The following is a 13,111-nucleotide window of genomic DNA, read 5'->3' on the forward strand; positions in this document are numbered from 1 at the left end:
ACCCCAGCTGACTTCCTGCCCTTTGGGCAGGGGGCTAGACTCGATCTCCTGAGGTCCCTTCCAGCCCTAATGTCTATGAAATCTATGAAACCCAGTAGCACGACCCTATGCAGTCAGTGCAAGCAGCCAATAATACAAGCCAGCTATTTCCTACCTACATTTGGCAGCCAGAATCGTAGAATCAGCCTATGTCCTGCTTGAACTCCATCATACAGGCATCAAACTGGAGTCACAATCTAGGGACAGGGGAGGACCAAAGGACAAAAGGCTGAACTAGGTGATCTGTGTGTGGCACCATTGGGACTGGTTACAGATCTGGATCAAAATTAAATCCCTGAAGCTACAGTACATAAGGGGCAGGGATGCCAGCAGTGTCAGATGCAGTGAGAACTGTTGTCCTCTATCATGAGAAGTTGGCCCAGATCCTCAAGAACCATACCTTTGGCTCTAAGCCACACCATGCATTACATATTCATGGGCCCAGCATGGTGCAACAACAAAGACCACAGCAACAGCAATGAAGTAGTTTCCTAGTGGCTGCGAACTGCCATGCAGGACAAGGAAGATGTCACTTCTAGTCACACTCCTGCTAGCCAGTCGTCCAGTGCAGATGTGGGCAAAACTCAGCCCACCAGGCCACTCTACCCGGCCCATGGGGCCCCTAAAAAAAAATTTAGAAAATTAATATTTATCTGCCCCTAGCTGCCTGTCATGTGGCCCTTGATGACTTGCCAAAACTCAGTAAGTGGCCCCTGGCCCAAAATAATTGCCTGCCCCTGGTTTAGTGGCAGGTCAGTTCACAGACATTAGGGCTGGAAGGGACCTCGTAAAATCATCAAGTCCAGCCCACTGCCCAAGAGGCAGGATGTCAGCTAGGGTCAAAGGATCCCAGCAAAATAAATGTCCAAATTGTGTAGATCAGAAATAGCTGTAAGCCTTAAAGTGTGACTGTTCTAAGCTTGTACTAGTATTTACACCGCTTAACGTTCTACTGCACTTGGCATAGCCTCAGGGTAATGTGTAACACCTTTAAAATTATTACTAGTTGACATCTCCTTCAGAATACACCCCCTGCAGAAAACAGCTCAAGCTGCTTGCTTTGGGCTTAGTATTGCGCGGGCCAGAAATTTTAGCTGTTGTGGGAGGAAAACTTCCCTATGCTGGGCCCGTGTTTGACTGGGTACTTCTGATATCAGTGGCAAACTATCAAGCAGATGATGAGTTAGAATTCTTCAGAAGCATCTTTGGCAAGAAAAAGAACCCAAAAACCAAAACTTGATCCAGATCCTGACACTAAGCACATGTACTGGAAGCATTACAGATGTTGTTTTTCCATTTTAAGTATTCTATTAATTCAGCTGGAGCTTGTTGATATAGCAATGGGCCATGCCCAAGCTCTCTTTATTACTTACTCTGGCAAGTCTGTACATTTGAGGGCTTCTTAAAATGAGAACTTGGCATACTTTTCCACAGAAGGATGCCCAAGACAGGAAAATGGAAGTATGCAGGGCATGGATGTTATAATGGATTCTGTTGTTTGAACTTGCCATGAGCTACAATCGCAAAGTGGAAAGGTCGTTTCCTGGAACTTAAATGAGAAGGTGACATCAAGTAAAAGTGATGCTGGAGGAATAGGAAAGCACACATGAGACAACCAGCTAATCCAGAAGCAACAAATGGAAAGCAGGATGAGGACTACTCAAATGGTAATTTCAGCTTGGGCTGCATCAACATACTCTTGACAACAAATTTAACTCAGTTATGTGGTTTCCAAAGGTAGCATAAGACGCCAGATAAAATTTATAAACAAAAAATGTTAGAGCATGGATGTAAGACAGTTTATACAAAAAACCCGAAAGCTATACGTAGTACAACCTGATTATAGTGAAACTGCACAAGCCAGAAAGAAAAGCTCATTAAAAGCAAGTGTTTGCTATAATACATTTAGTTGATTTTTTTCATTATAACAATGAAAAAAAAGTTCCTGTTATCAGGAATGTTAAAAGCAGGTTTGTTATAAGAACACTATTGTACCAAAAAGCCTGTCCTTTCTCAGAGACCAGCCCTAATGATGTACAGCATCCAATAAACAAGGAAGCCAATATTAACGACAAACAATTCTGTCTGGTTACATTCAACCTAAAATTTACCTGCATCATACAGCTTTAAAAGAAGCAAAATATATATTTCTCTTCTAAGCCCAATATTTTCTTGTTTACCCTAACTCATTACTGGTCCTACCTCTTCCTTCCACCCCGCTCCTGCAAGGATAGGTGATGAGAACCTTGAGAGCGTGGCATAGGCTTTAGGAAATACTAATTCTTCACTAAATCAGAAACTCCAGTACTACAGATGCAAGGGGGTCTCCAGTGGTGAAGACTAAACTGCATCATCTCAGGGTACAGGCACTGATTTTTAGTTAGAAAACAAAACCAACCAAACCAAACCTCTAAACTACACAAAGAGCTACAATATTGCAAGTCTGTGTGCTTCTTAATTTATTACTGCTCTCCTTAAAGCAATTAAGAGCAGCAGGGAGAGGAACAGCTTAATTTCATTATATCATATTTTGATCATTTTGTATCAAATCATATATAATTGGAACAGCTGAGCAGAAGCAGTCTTCCCTCATGTAGTAGGGAAACCATAACATTCTAGGAGACTCTTCATATAAAGGCATGATTTTTTTTTTAAGTATAGTATGCAACTTAAGTACAGGACTGCCCCAATTTCTGAGTTCTCCTCCCCCTCTCTTCCAATGGGAAGGGGGAGGAAGCAAAAAATGGAAGAGGAAGCAGGAGCCTGAAGACCCTGGTGGCAGCAGCAGACAGACTGATAGTGGGAATGGCACCTGGGTTGGAGCCCATGGGCTACAAGTTAGACAGCCATGACTTGGAAGAATGAGAGAATTACACAGTGATTCTATGATTGAGAGGAAACAACAGTAGTTATACATAAAGAATCTGCTGAGGGTTCTGCTCCTCAGAGGGTCTAATACACTTGAATCTAAAAGCAGACTTAAAATCACAAAACACTAGAAATCTAATGAACATTTACAAAATTTAATGACTTAACATCTGCATTTTCTGCAGTACAATCAACTGAAGCTATTAAAAATCAGAATTCCCACATAAACGTTTTGCCAATAAAAACCCATACTTTTTTAAAGAATATTTACAAAACTTCCCTGAAAAAATAAAGCTCAACTAAAATTCAACTAGACAAGTGCTGTCCATGGACAGATACAAGATAATATAGCTGCCAGACTGCTTTAATGAGCAGAGAAAAAAGAAATGTGTGGCCAACAAATTCAAGTTGTGTATGACATTTTTCTTTCTTCTGTGGTTCTCTCTCAGGGTTTGGATGCCACTTCTTGTCAAACTATGAGACTAAAAGAACTAAATGATATACATAAAGCAGGTTAAAATATGCATCTCCATTATATGAAAATTCACCAATTGCTTTAAAATCCAAATGTACATCCATTTACATAAAAAAATTGCAAAATCAAATCCTGAACATATTTCAGAAGTTGCTCTCCAACTACTAAATAAGGCTACTTTCTTGTTCTTGTACTTGCTCTTGTTCTCCTCTCTATTCCAGTCTGAATCAGGCTTGCATCTTCTTTGTCATTTCTTTCCTGAGTTTTGTTTCTTCTTCCTCTCAGCAAAGTTCTGCTTTCACCGCTCTCTCCTTGTAAACAAAAATACTAAATGTAAGTGTGTATCACATATCAAACAATTCAATCTTCAGTGTCACTATTTCAAAGAAATGTCCCCAATGGCTATATCCCAGAGCTGATGTCCATGAATACAACAAACTATCTGAGAGCCATACTTCTGCACAAACTATATCTTTTAAGATAGATCCCTAAAGATTTATAGCTATTTTTGAAACTAGGCTAATGTTAATGAGGATACCAAACCCAATTAGCTAGTATATTTTAGCTCTTTTTTTTCCTGATGATATATATGAAAGGCTAAAAAAATACCTACTAAAAACATTTAGGAATATTTCACCATGTAGAGAATGAAGAATACAAAGTAATGATACCAACCCAAAGGAAGCTGGAAAGTCAGGTTTTTCATATAAAAAAAAACTATGGATATGTGCATAAGGAAACAAGTTTTTCCAAGAAACAGTCACTGCTGGCAGAGTGGTGCTACTTGTTGGAAAGATCTCCTATAGAAGATCATCCAGAATTTTAAGGAAGAAACTAAAAATAAGCAGAAGGCAACATGAATGGGATATCAGTTGAGACTGCAAGTGCAGAAGGAAAATAAGCAGTTGAGAGCAAAGAGGAAAAGGAATAAAACGTGAGGAAGAAAACTGATGACAGGCAAAATATGGTTTCTCCTCCTCCCCTCACTTCTCCACCCTTCATTTTCCCAATTTCCATTCTCACTGACCTCCTGTCACACTTAATATTTTTTCAGTCCTTAGAGATTTCAGAACAAGAGCAGACTCCCTATGCCTGAAGAAGGGTGTTTATTCCCAAAAGCTTGCAAAGAACATTTTTCCAACTACTCAATTGATCTAATAAAAGATATCACATGTACCCCAAGAACCGTGCCAGGCAAAACATGTGATTTTTACTATCATTTTACTACATTAAAGACTTCATACTCCATTTACTAGCATACCAGATGCACCTTCCCCCCCACACCCGCCAAAGAATAACCCTCAAAACTGTGGAGTTAATTGGGCAGGCTAATTTATGCACCAGAATACAAGTATGGAGATGTATAATATCTGCTGAGGGTTCTACTCCTCTCCATGATAAACATTCAGCAAGAGGGAGTCCATTTTTTAAAAAATTTTCTCCCAGACTGCCAAATTGCAAACAGCCAAAAGCTGCTGCCAATTTGGCAGCAACTGAGAGAGTACAACTAGCTTTTGCCTAAAGCAGCCAATGAGCTGGCTGAAGGCAAATGAGCTCCTAAATAAGCTGCTCCATTCAGTCAACTTTCAGCCAGAAAACTGGAAAAATCTTTTCTTCTTCATTCTGCCTTCCCAAAGCAAAGTGTACATCTTATTCATGGGCATGTGGTATACAAGAAAATATAGTTATGTAAATACATTTCTGGTTCACCAAGCTTGTGAAATCCTTACTGATAGCATTTCTATATTTAATTCTACATAATGATCATTTTCATACATTATATCCTGTTTTGAATTAAATTTTGGCCCACATAGCAAACTAACATGGTTTATGTCAGCCAGGCTGTGGGGAAGCAATATTATATCTGTTTTACTTCTCATTTCCAAATCGATTTTAAAATTTCAGGATCCGTTTCAGGCATCACCTCCTTAAGTAACTAGTGGATGACTCGCACTGCTTTTCAACATTATATCAAGAATAATAATGCCACAGGAGGGAGCAGAGGCAGATGGCATAGCCAGGTTCAAAAAGGGATCAGAAAAATTAACAAATGCAAGATCTACTAATGCAGTGGTTCTCAACCTTTTTTGTACCAGGACCCACCTGTAAACATTGACGACCAGTCCCAAGCCAGTGCCCCTCAATCCCAACCCACTGGTTCTAGGACCCAACCCCCCAGTGTGTGGGACAGAGGCTCTTGCAGGCTGGAACTCTGCCAGTTTCCCACATTTTTTCTCCTTTAAAGGAGAATCTATTTTTAAAATTTGTTGATCTATTTTTTAAAAGTTTGTTCATGACCCTTTTATATGTTCTTGTGACACTTTTGGGTCACAACCCACAGGTTGACATGCTGTACTAATGGTGAACAAACTGGTTAGAGAGGTTTTCTCTGGCATCTTTAAATCAGATGCCAGGGAAGATACTGAATAAGGACAAATCATTCAAGATATCCAGTTCAATGCTCTCCCTCTACAGCATTCATGTTTACTGCTGCTGGAGATGGGATACTGGGCTAGATGGATTACTGATCTGAGTCACTATGATACTTCTTATGTTCTAATACTTCTACCTGATATCTGTCCATCCTTTTAGAGCTTTTGATGCTAATTCCCTGAATAATTTCTCTCACAAGTAAGGAGGAAGAAAAAGGAGGAAGACAGATAGGTCACATCTCCTAAAACAGGAAGTAAAACAGAATAACTGAAGTGGACAACGCATGATCCCACAGCCCTTGGCATGGAAATGGGAACCATTGCCAAGGGGAAAAATGAGTTGCAGGGCATCCCCAAAATTAAGGGGGATGAAGGAGTAGGTGCTTGCAAGGTGCTACAGGGGAATCCAAAAAAAAAAGTCCTGATGTGTGCAATAAAGTTCAAACTATAGAAACTATTTTGTAATAAAGGAAGGGGTGATGCCATCTCTTACATAATCATTACACTAGTTCAGATAATTTATATTACCATGTCTCTCTCCCTCTCTCTCTATAGACATGGTAATATAATTATAAAGGCCTACAGTGTTATCAATGTGTTAATTATTTTGATCAAAACAGTCTGGAACCCATAAACAAACTGAAGGAATACCTGGTCTAAAACATTCCAAAGATATACACGCGTGCACACACACACAAACTTATACTTTGGTGCTAAAGAATACAAAACAAACCCTTGCCATACCTGATTTTACTTTTTTGGCTGCTCTTTCATCTTCTGGCAAGTGTCGTTTTCTCCCAAGAGGAGCAGAACTAGCTGCCTGGGATGGAAGAATAATCTCCTTCTTTTTGCCTTTTCTTAATATAATCTCTTTTGCAGTAGTATGCTCAAGAACTACATTCTGATCTTCTGTATAAACTACCTCTTTAATATCATCTTCTGGCAATCTGGTTTTATCTTGGAACAAAGGGGAATTATCTGCCTGTGATATGACTTCAATCTTTTTGTTTCTTTTCCTCCTTGACAGATCAGGTTTTCTGTGGGACAGTGCATTTTCCAAAGCCACATTTTTGTCTTCTTTAAGAGACTCCTCTTGACCAGAGTCTTTTGGCAAGTCATCAGTTTTCCTAAGAGTAGAAGCATCTGTCTTTTTCTTTCTGCCCCTTCCAGATGACTTCCCTTTTGCAGAGGATGTAATTTCCAAAGGCATATTTTGATCTCCTTTAGGAGTCTCCCTCTTGCCATCATTTTCTGGCAGACTGAACTGATTGTGGGGAACAGTGGAACCAGCTGCTGGTGAAAGGAGATCCATCTTTTTCTTTCCCTTCTTTTTTAACGGGTTAGATTTTTCAGGGGGCGGTGCATTTTCCAAAGCTACATTTTTATTTTCTTTATGAGTATCTTCTTGATCATTGCTTTCTGACAAGCTGCATTTTTCCCTTTGAGAAGTAGAACTGGTTGCCTGTGACAAGGGTACAACCCCTTTCCTTCTTCCCCTTCTAGGTGGAATCTCGCTTGAAAAGGGTACAGTTTCCAAAATGATATTTTGATTGTCGCTAATCTCCTCTTTACCATCATTTTTTGGCAAGCCACGTTTACCCCTGTGTGAAAGGGAACTTGTAGCCTGTTCTACTAGATCTGCCTTTCTTCTTCTACCCCTTGCTGATGCACCAGCTTTTGCCTCAGATGTATTCTCCAAAGCCTTATTTTGATCTTCCACAGGAACCTTTTCTGTAACATTAGCTGTTAGCAAGTCACATTTCCCTCCTTGGGAAGTAAAATTGTTTGTCTGTGCTAAGATAACAGCATTTTTCCTTCTGCCCCGTCTTGACAGATTCTCTCTTGCAGATGGAACAGTTTCCAAAGCCACATTTTGATCTTCACTAGTGTCAACACCATTTCTCTCCAAGCCACATTTTCCCCCGACTGAAGGGGAACTTGCTACCTGTTGTGTGAAATCAGATTTTTTTATTTTCTCCCTTCTTGCTGAGTTAGCCCTCGTCTGGGCAGTAGTATTTCCCAAAGCTATGTTTTGATCTTCTTTAAGAATCTCCTCATTAACACCATTTGTAGGCAAAACACATTTTGTCTGTAGCAAAGTGGACCTTGCTTCTTGTGACACTAAAGCAACGTTTTTCCTTCTTCCCCTTCTCGTTGGAATTTCTTCTGTAGAAGCAGCACTCATTTCCAAACCTGCACCTTGGTCTTCATTAGCAATCTCATTTTTATCATTACTTTTTGTCAAGCCATGTTTTCCCCTGAGAGAAAAGGAACTTGTTGCCTGCTGTGTGAAATGAGCCTTTTTTCCTCTGCCTCTTGTTGATGCACTAACTTTTGTTTGGGAAGCAGTATTTTCCAAAACCACTTTTTCATCTTTCTGAAGAGTCTCCTCTTTATCATTACCTTCTAACAAGTCATGTTTTCTTCTAAGAGAAGTGGAATTAGCCATCTGTGATGTGAAAACAACTTCCCTTTTCCAGCTTCTCAAGGAATTCTGTTTAATAGAGGAAGTGGCAGTCTCATCTTTGCTAGGGTCTTCAAGCAATATGCTGTTTCCTGTAACAGAAGAGGAAGTAGCTGCCTGTAGCACAAGGTCGACTTGTTTCCTTTGGCCCCTTCTTCCATTTGCTTGGGCAGGTATTTTTTTTGATGTCTCATTTTGACCATCTTCATGATTTGCTTCTTTATTGTCACCTTCAGGTACAGCATGTTTTCCTCTGAGAGAAATGGAGCTAGATTCTTTAACTTGAAACTGAACTTTTTTCCCTTTCCCTCTTCTCAATGTATTTTCTTTGCTTTCTGTTGGATTATTTTCCAGAATTTCATTGTGATTTGTTTTGGGTGCTTCTTGTTCCTTATTACTTCTCCTTGTACTCCTAAGTCTAAGAACAGTACTCTCCTCTTTAACAATTTGAACTCCCGCTGTAGTTGAATCCTTTTGATCTTTCTTGGTTTTGGAAGTTTTCTCTGTTCGTGAAGATTTTTTGGTAGCAGTTTTCTGGGATTCAATGTCTGATTTCATTTGAGGTATTATTTCTTCACTGCTTATTTCTCTCTCAAATCCACATTGCGACTCATTTAAAGAATTTGTTCCACTGAAAGCAACCTGAGCAGCGTGTTGTTCTTTCCTACTGTCACTAAGAGAATCAAGACTGTAGGTGTCAGCGGTTTGAGCCATTATGAAATCTTGATCATTTATATTTTTTATACTACGATCTTTTGTCTGACTTGCTTCTTTACCATTTACATTTTTTGAAAATTCATTTTCCTTAGACACAATTACACCTTTTTTACCTCTGTTATTTCTACATCTTGGATTACTTTCTTTTACTGGATTTGTATTTGCCTGCAAGTTGTAAACATTAAGAGGTACTTCATTTGCATTTTCAGAAAGTAAGTAATTTGACTTGCAATTTTGATCTGTTCCTACATCCTTATTTCCTGCTTCAGTTTCTTCCAGAGGTGCTTGTGTTTTAACTGCAGTTTCATTTGAAGTTCTTTTGATTTCTTGGATATTTCCTACACTGTCAGAATCCATTTTCACAACTTCTTCTGTTTCAGCCAACTGTTTTCTGGAGTTTCTTTTTAAAGCTTCCCCTTTTTTCTTGGTCACTTTAATTTTTGCTTTTTTGTTTTCCAATTCTTCCATTGGAACAGCTTCAATGAGATTCTTGGTAAAATCATCTTCATCTCTTTGCATACATTTTGCTGTTTCTGCTCTACGAGTGTTCCTTCTTGGTCTTTGGGATCTTTCTTTTGAACAAGGCTCATCTGTAGAGCACTGTTTGTTACGTTCGGTTTTAACTCTGTTTCTTTCAGCTGGAACTATGGAGTCTAGCATTTCTAAGTTTTCCTGTCCTCCAGTCCTCTTTCTAAGTGATAGAAACAGTTTTTCACTGCTGTTACAGAGTGAGGATTTCTCTTCTCCTACAAAAAGAAAAATGCATAACCTTTAATTGTGCATGGATCTATTTCAGTTCATATGCCCTTAGCTTCATTCTTCTAATTTACAGACATACATTTTGATTATAGTTTGAATTTGATTAATAGTTTACATTTGATTTACCAGATCTATCTTGAACTTTAATTTTAGGTTCTGCTGTACATTCTTTATTGCAGCTAATCCTAGATTTTCTTTCCAAAACTTTGATTCGTGTCATAATTTCAAATACTGTATTTTTCCCATGGTCTTCTGCCAAAAAAGTTACATTGACGTGCTGCACAAAATCCTGTTAATCTACTTAAAATACATTTCATCAAAAGCTACCTTAACTAACAGTGTTGCACTGAAAAAAATCGTTGAAAGCTGACCTCATTTTATGAAAAAGTTGCCCACTGCGTTTTGTAGTAAGAAATCTTACATAAACAGAGTGCTAGATGACTCAGTAGACAGCGTTCTTATGACTGAATCAGGCCTGATCCATGCCTCAACCCACTGCAGAAAGGTTATTTATTATGCTTTTTTAAGTCATTCAAAATCTTTCATTTTTAAATGTTAACTTTAAATGGCACTATTTTCATACTGTATGTAGAGATTTATCTAGAGGTAATACTGTAAGCATAACAGCAATACATATTTACTAATAATTCCACAAAAAATATTGATTTTAGTTATTTGCTGTATACTTTTAAATTTCAAAAGGTATAGCTCTATGAATGTTTATTGTACTAATATGTAAACATATACTTACTACGTTCATTTCTGGAATCAGTACAAGGAAACACTTTTTTTTGTGAGAGATCCGTAACTTCTGTTGATGGGACCTAACAGGATTAAAAATAACAAATAAATCTATGGCTGGTAGAACTAAGAAAAAGTAGTTGTTTTTAATCTATAGTAATAAAAATAAAACCTATTAGTGGCATAGGACACTACCAGAGAGAGAAGACACTGTTAATGATGTAGAAATGGGGAAGCGTTCAATAAAGGTTTTTGTGTACAGAAAGGCTGACGTATTCATCACACAAGCATGAAGTCCTTTCAAATCTATTAGTAACTAAGGAGGATATTCCAATATCTACTAGATATTAGCCTGTTCAAAAAAAAAACCCCAAAAAAACAAAACAAACAAACAAAAAAAAATCAACAGGTCCATATAACCTGTACCCAAGAGCCTCTATAGTGTCAGACGAAGGATTCTCTGGCCATTTGGTATCAACCTTTTATCAATCCTTGTATCAATCTGATATTTTTAAATATCAGAAAGATTGCAGAAGATGAGAAGGGTGTCCATACTATGCTACTAGTCAAAAAAGGGGCAATAGGATAACCTGGGAAACTATTAGCTGGTTAGCCTGACAGCAGGTCTCAAGCAAAAACATGGAAAAAAAACTAATGCTGGCTACAACTGATAAAGACGAGGAATATAATTAACAGTTTCAAAAAATAGGTCTTGTCAAACTAATCTGATTTCATTCTTTGGTGGATAAAAAATAGCTATACAGACATAATATACTTAAGCCTTGAAGATCTACGACAGTACCACACAATAACCTGATTAAAAATTAGCAGTATCAATAAAGTGCACATTAAACTAAGAACCTAATGACAAGATCTTAAAGCAATTTTGAGAGAATTATTACTGAAGCGGGGTGTTTCCACTGGGGTTCTGCATGGCTAAGTGTTCAACCCAAATCTGCTCAGCAATTTAATCTAAAACCCATAAATAAAAAAATAAAATCACTGTTAATAAAATTTCCAGGAGACAAGGCTGGTGGAACTAGAAATAGCAAGGTCAGGGCAGTTACATACAGCCACCTGGATCACTTGGTAAAGATGTTCAATTAAAAATAAAACATATTCTAATACACCTTTTGCTATTCGAGTGCAATTGTGTGAAATTAATATAAACAACACTTTCAGTACACACCAACATCCATGATGGGAGCTAGTTACTTTCAGGGCTGCTTCTACTACAGCAGTGCATAGTGAATGAACATTGTTTATGCCTGTCAGCACTGTGGTACCAGCAGCCACAAAACTAATTAAGTCTCATCATTTGCAAGGCTTCTAATTAACAGTAGCTTCTCTTTTACCATTTCTAGGAAGTTAACCATAGTACAACTGCTTGCAAAGTAAATGGTGAAAAAGACGACACTGTATACACGAGATGTGTATGAACTTAACTGATATACGGGTAACTACAGGTTTGCTACAACATAGGCAACAGGCAAAAAAATTGGGACCAGTATTATGTTGTGTAGTTAAATTATGCACTTATCAAGTATGCATATAAATGAAGTAACAATGTATCATCAAATACATGGTTGTATATATCTGCAAGGCATATAGGCTCTTCTTACACGGTAGGGGACCATATTCTGGAAACCAGTGCCAACATTTTAGGGGCATGGCATACATGAACATGGCAAGCTAGATGGAAAAAGCTAACACAACTTTTGGATGTACAAAGAGCAAAACAATGAAGGACACAGATAGGATTTCACCTCTACATTCAATATTAATAAAACTGATACTAAAAACCAGAATTGATACTTTTGATGCCTGACTGAAAAAACTTGAGAGGATATAAAAAGTAATACAATGGCTCAGGAAAAGTTACAGTGAAAAACAGATGCCTTAATCTGTTTAGCTCATCAAAAAGAAGGCTGAGAAGTAATCAAGAATAAATGTCTCAAAGGCATACTTTATTCAAACATGAATTATTGGTGCAATAAGAGTATAACCAGAAGAAATGTAATGGACTGTGATACATAGCATGTTATAGAAGGATGACCTACTGTTTCCTCCTAGCCTAAAATGCTAACTGAAAGACCCAAATTGCCAGAAAGTGACATGAGGTTTTTTACCTTTTCCTCAGGAGTATCAAACATTTCCTTAACACCAACATAGTCCAGTTCAGAATCTGAACGTTTTTGTTTAGGCTCTGCCAAAAACTTTTGCAATCCCACAAAGTCATCAACTGGCAAATACTTTTCTCTTGGTGTCCTCAGTAGTCTACTGATACCAAACATATCTTCTATGGGTCTGACAATTTCCTTTGGTGTCTTCATCATACAGCTGATTCCCTTCATATCTTTTACTGGTTGGTATTTCACTTTTGCTGTTGCCTTGGTAACTGAGACTCCACAAACATTGTTACCTACTTGCTTGCATTCTTCTGGAGTTTCAAACAATCTTTTATAAGCAATATCATCTACAACAGGTTCCGTCTTCTGCTTTGGGGTCCGCATAAGGCGCCTGACTCCCGACAGGGCATCAACGGGCTGGGTCTTTTGCTTTGGGGTCCGCATAAGGCGCTTGACTCCCGACAGGGCATCAACGGGCTGGGTCTTT

The 13,111-nt window shown here is 38.3% G+C and overlaps 1 protein-coding gene across 1 annotated transcript in view; it reads right to left on the bottom strand.

The window, feature by feature from the left end:
* Positions 1-3,041: 3,041 nt before the first annotated feature.
* Positions 3,042-13,111, bottom strand: part of MKI67 (marker of proliferation Ki-67) — a 38,933-nt gene continuing 28,863 nt past the window's right edge. The window contains exons 14-17 of the mRNA XM_019555976.1: positions 12,625-13,105; positions 10,506-10,578; positions 6,559-9,741; positions 3,042-3,693 (exon numbers count right to left, since the gene is read on the bottom strand). Coding sequence (XP_019411521.1) covers positions 3,557-3,693; positions 6,559-9,741; positions 10,506-10,578; positions 12,625-13,105 — 3,874 coding nt within the window. The 3' untranslated portion in view covers positions 3,042-3,556. The remainder of the gene's footprint in view (positions 3,694-6,558; positions 9,742-10,505; positions 10,579-12,624; positions 13,106-13,111) is intronic.

This window comes from Crocodylus porosus, unplaced genomic scaffold (assembly GCF_001723895.1).
Source record: "Crocodylus porosus isolate Cpor-Errol unplaced genomic scaffold, CroPor_comp1, whole genome shotgun sequence".
NCBI classification, from domain to species: Eukaryota; Metazoa; Chordata; order Crocodylia; family Crocodylidae; genus Crocodylus; species Crocodylus porosus.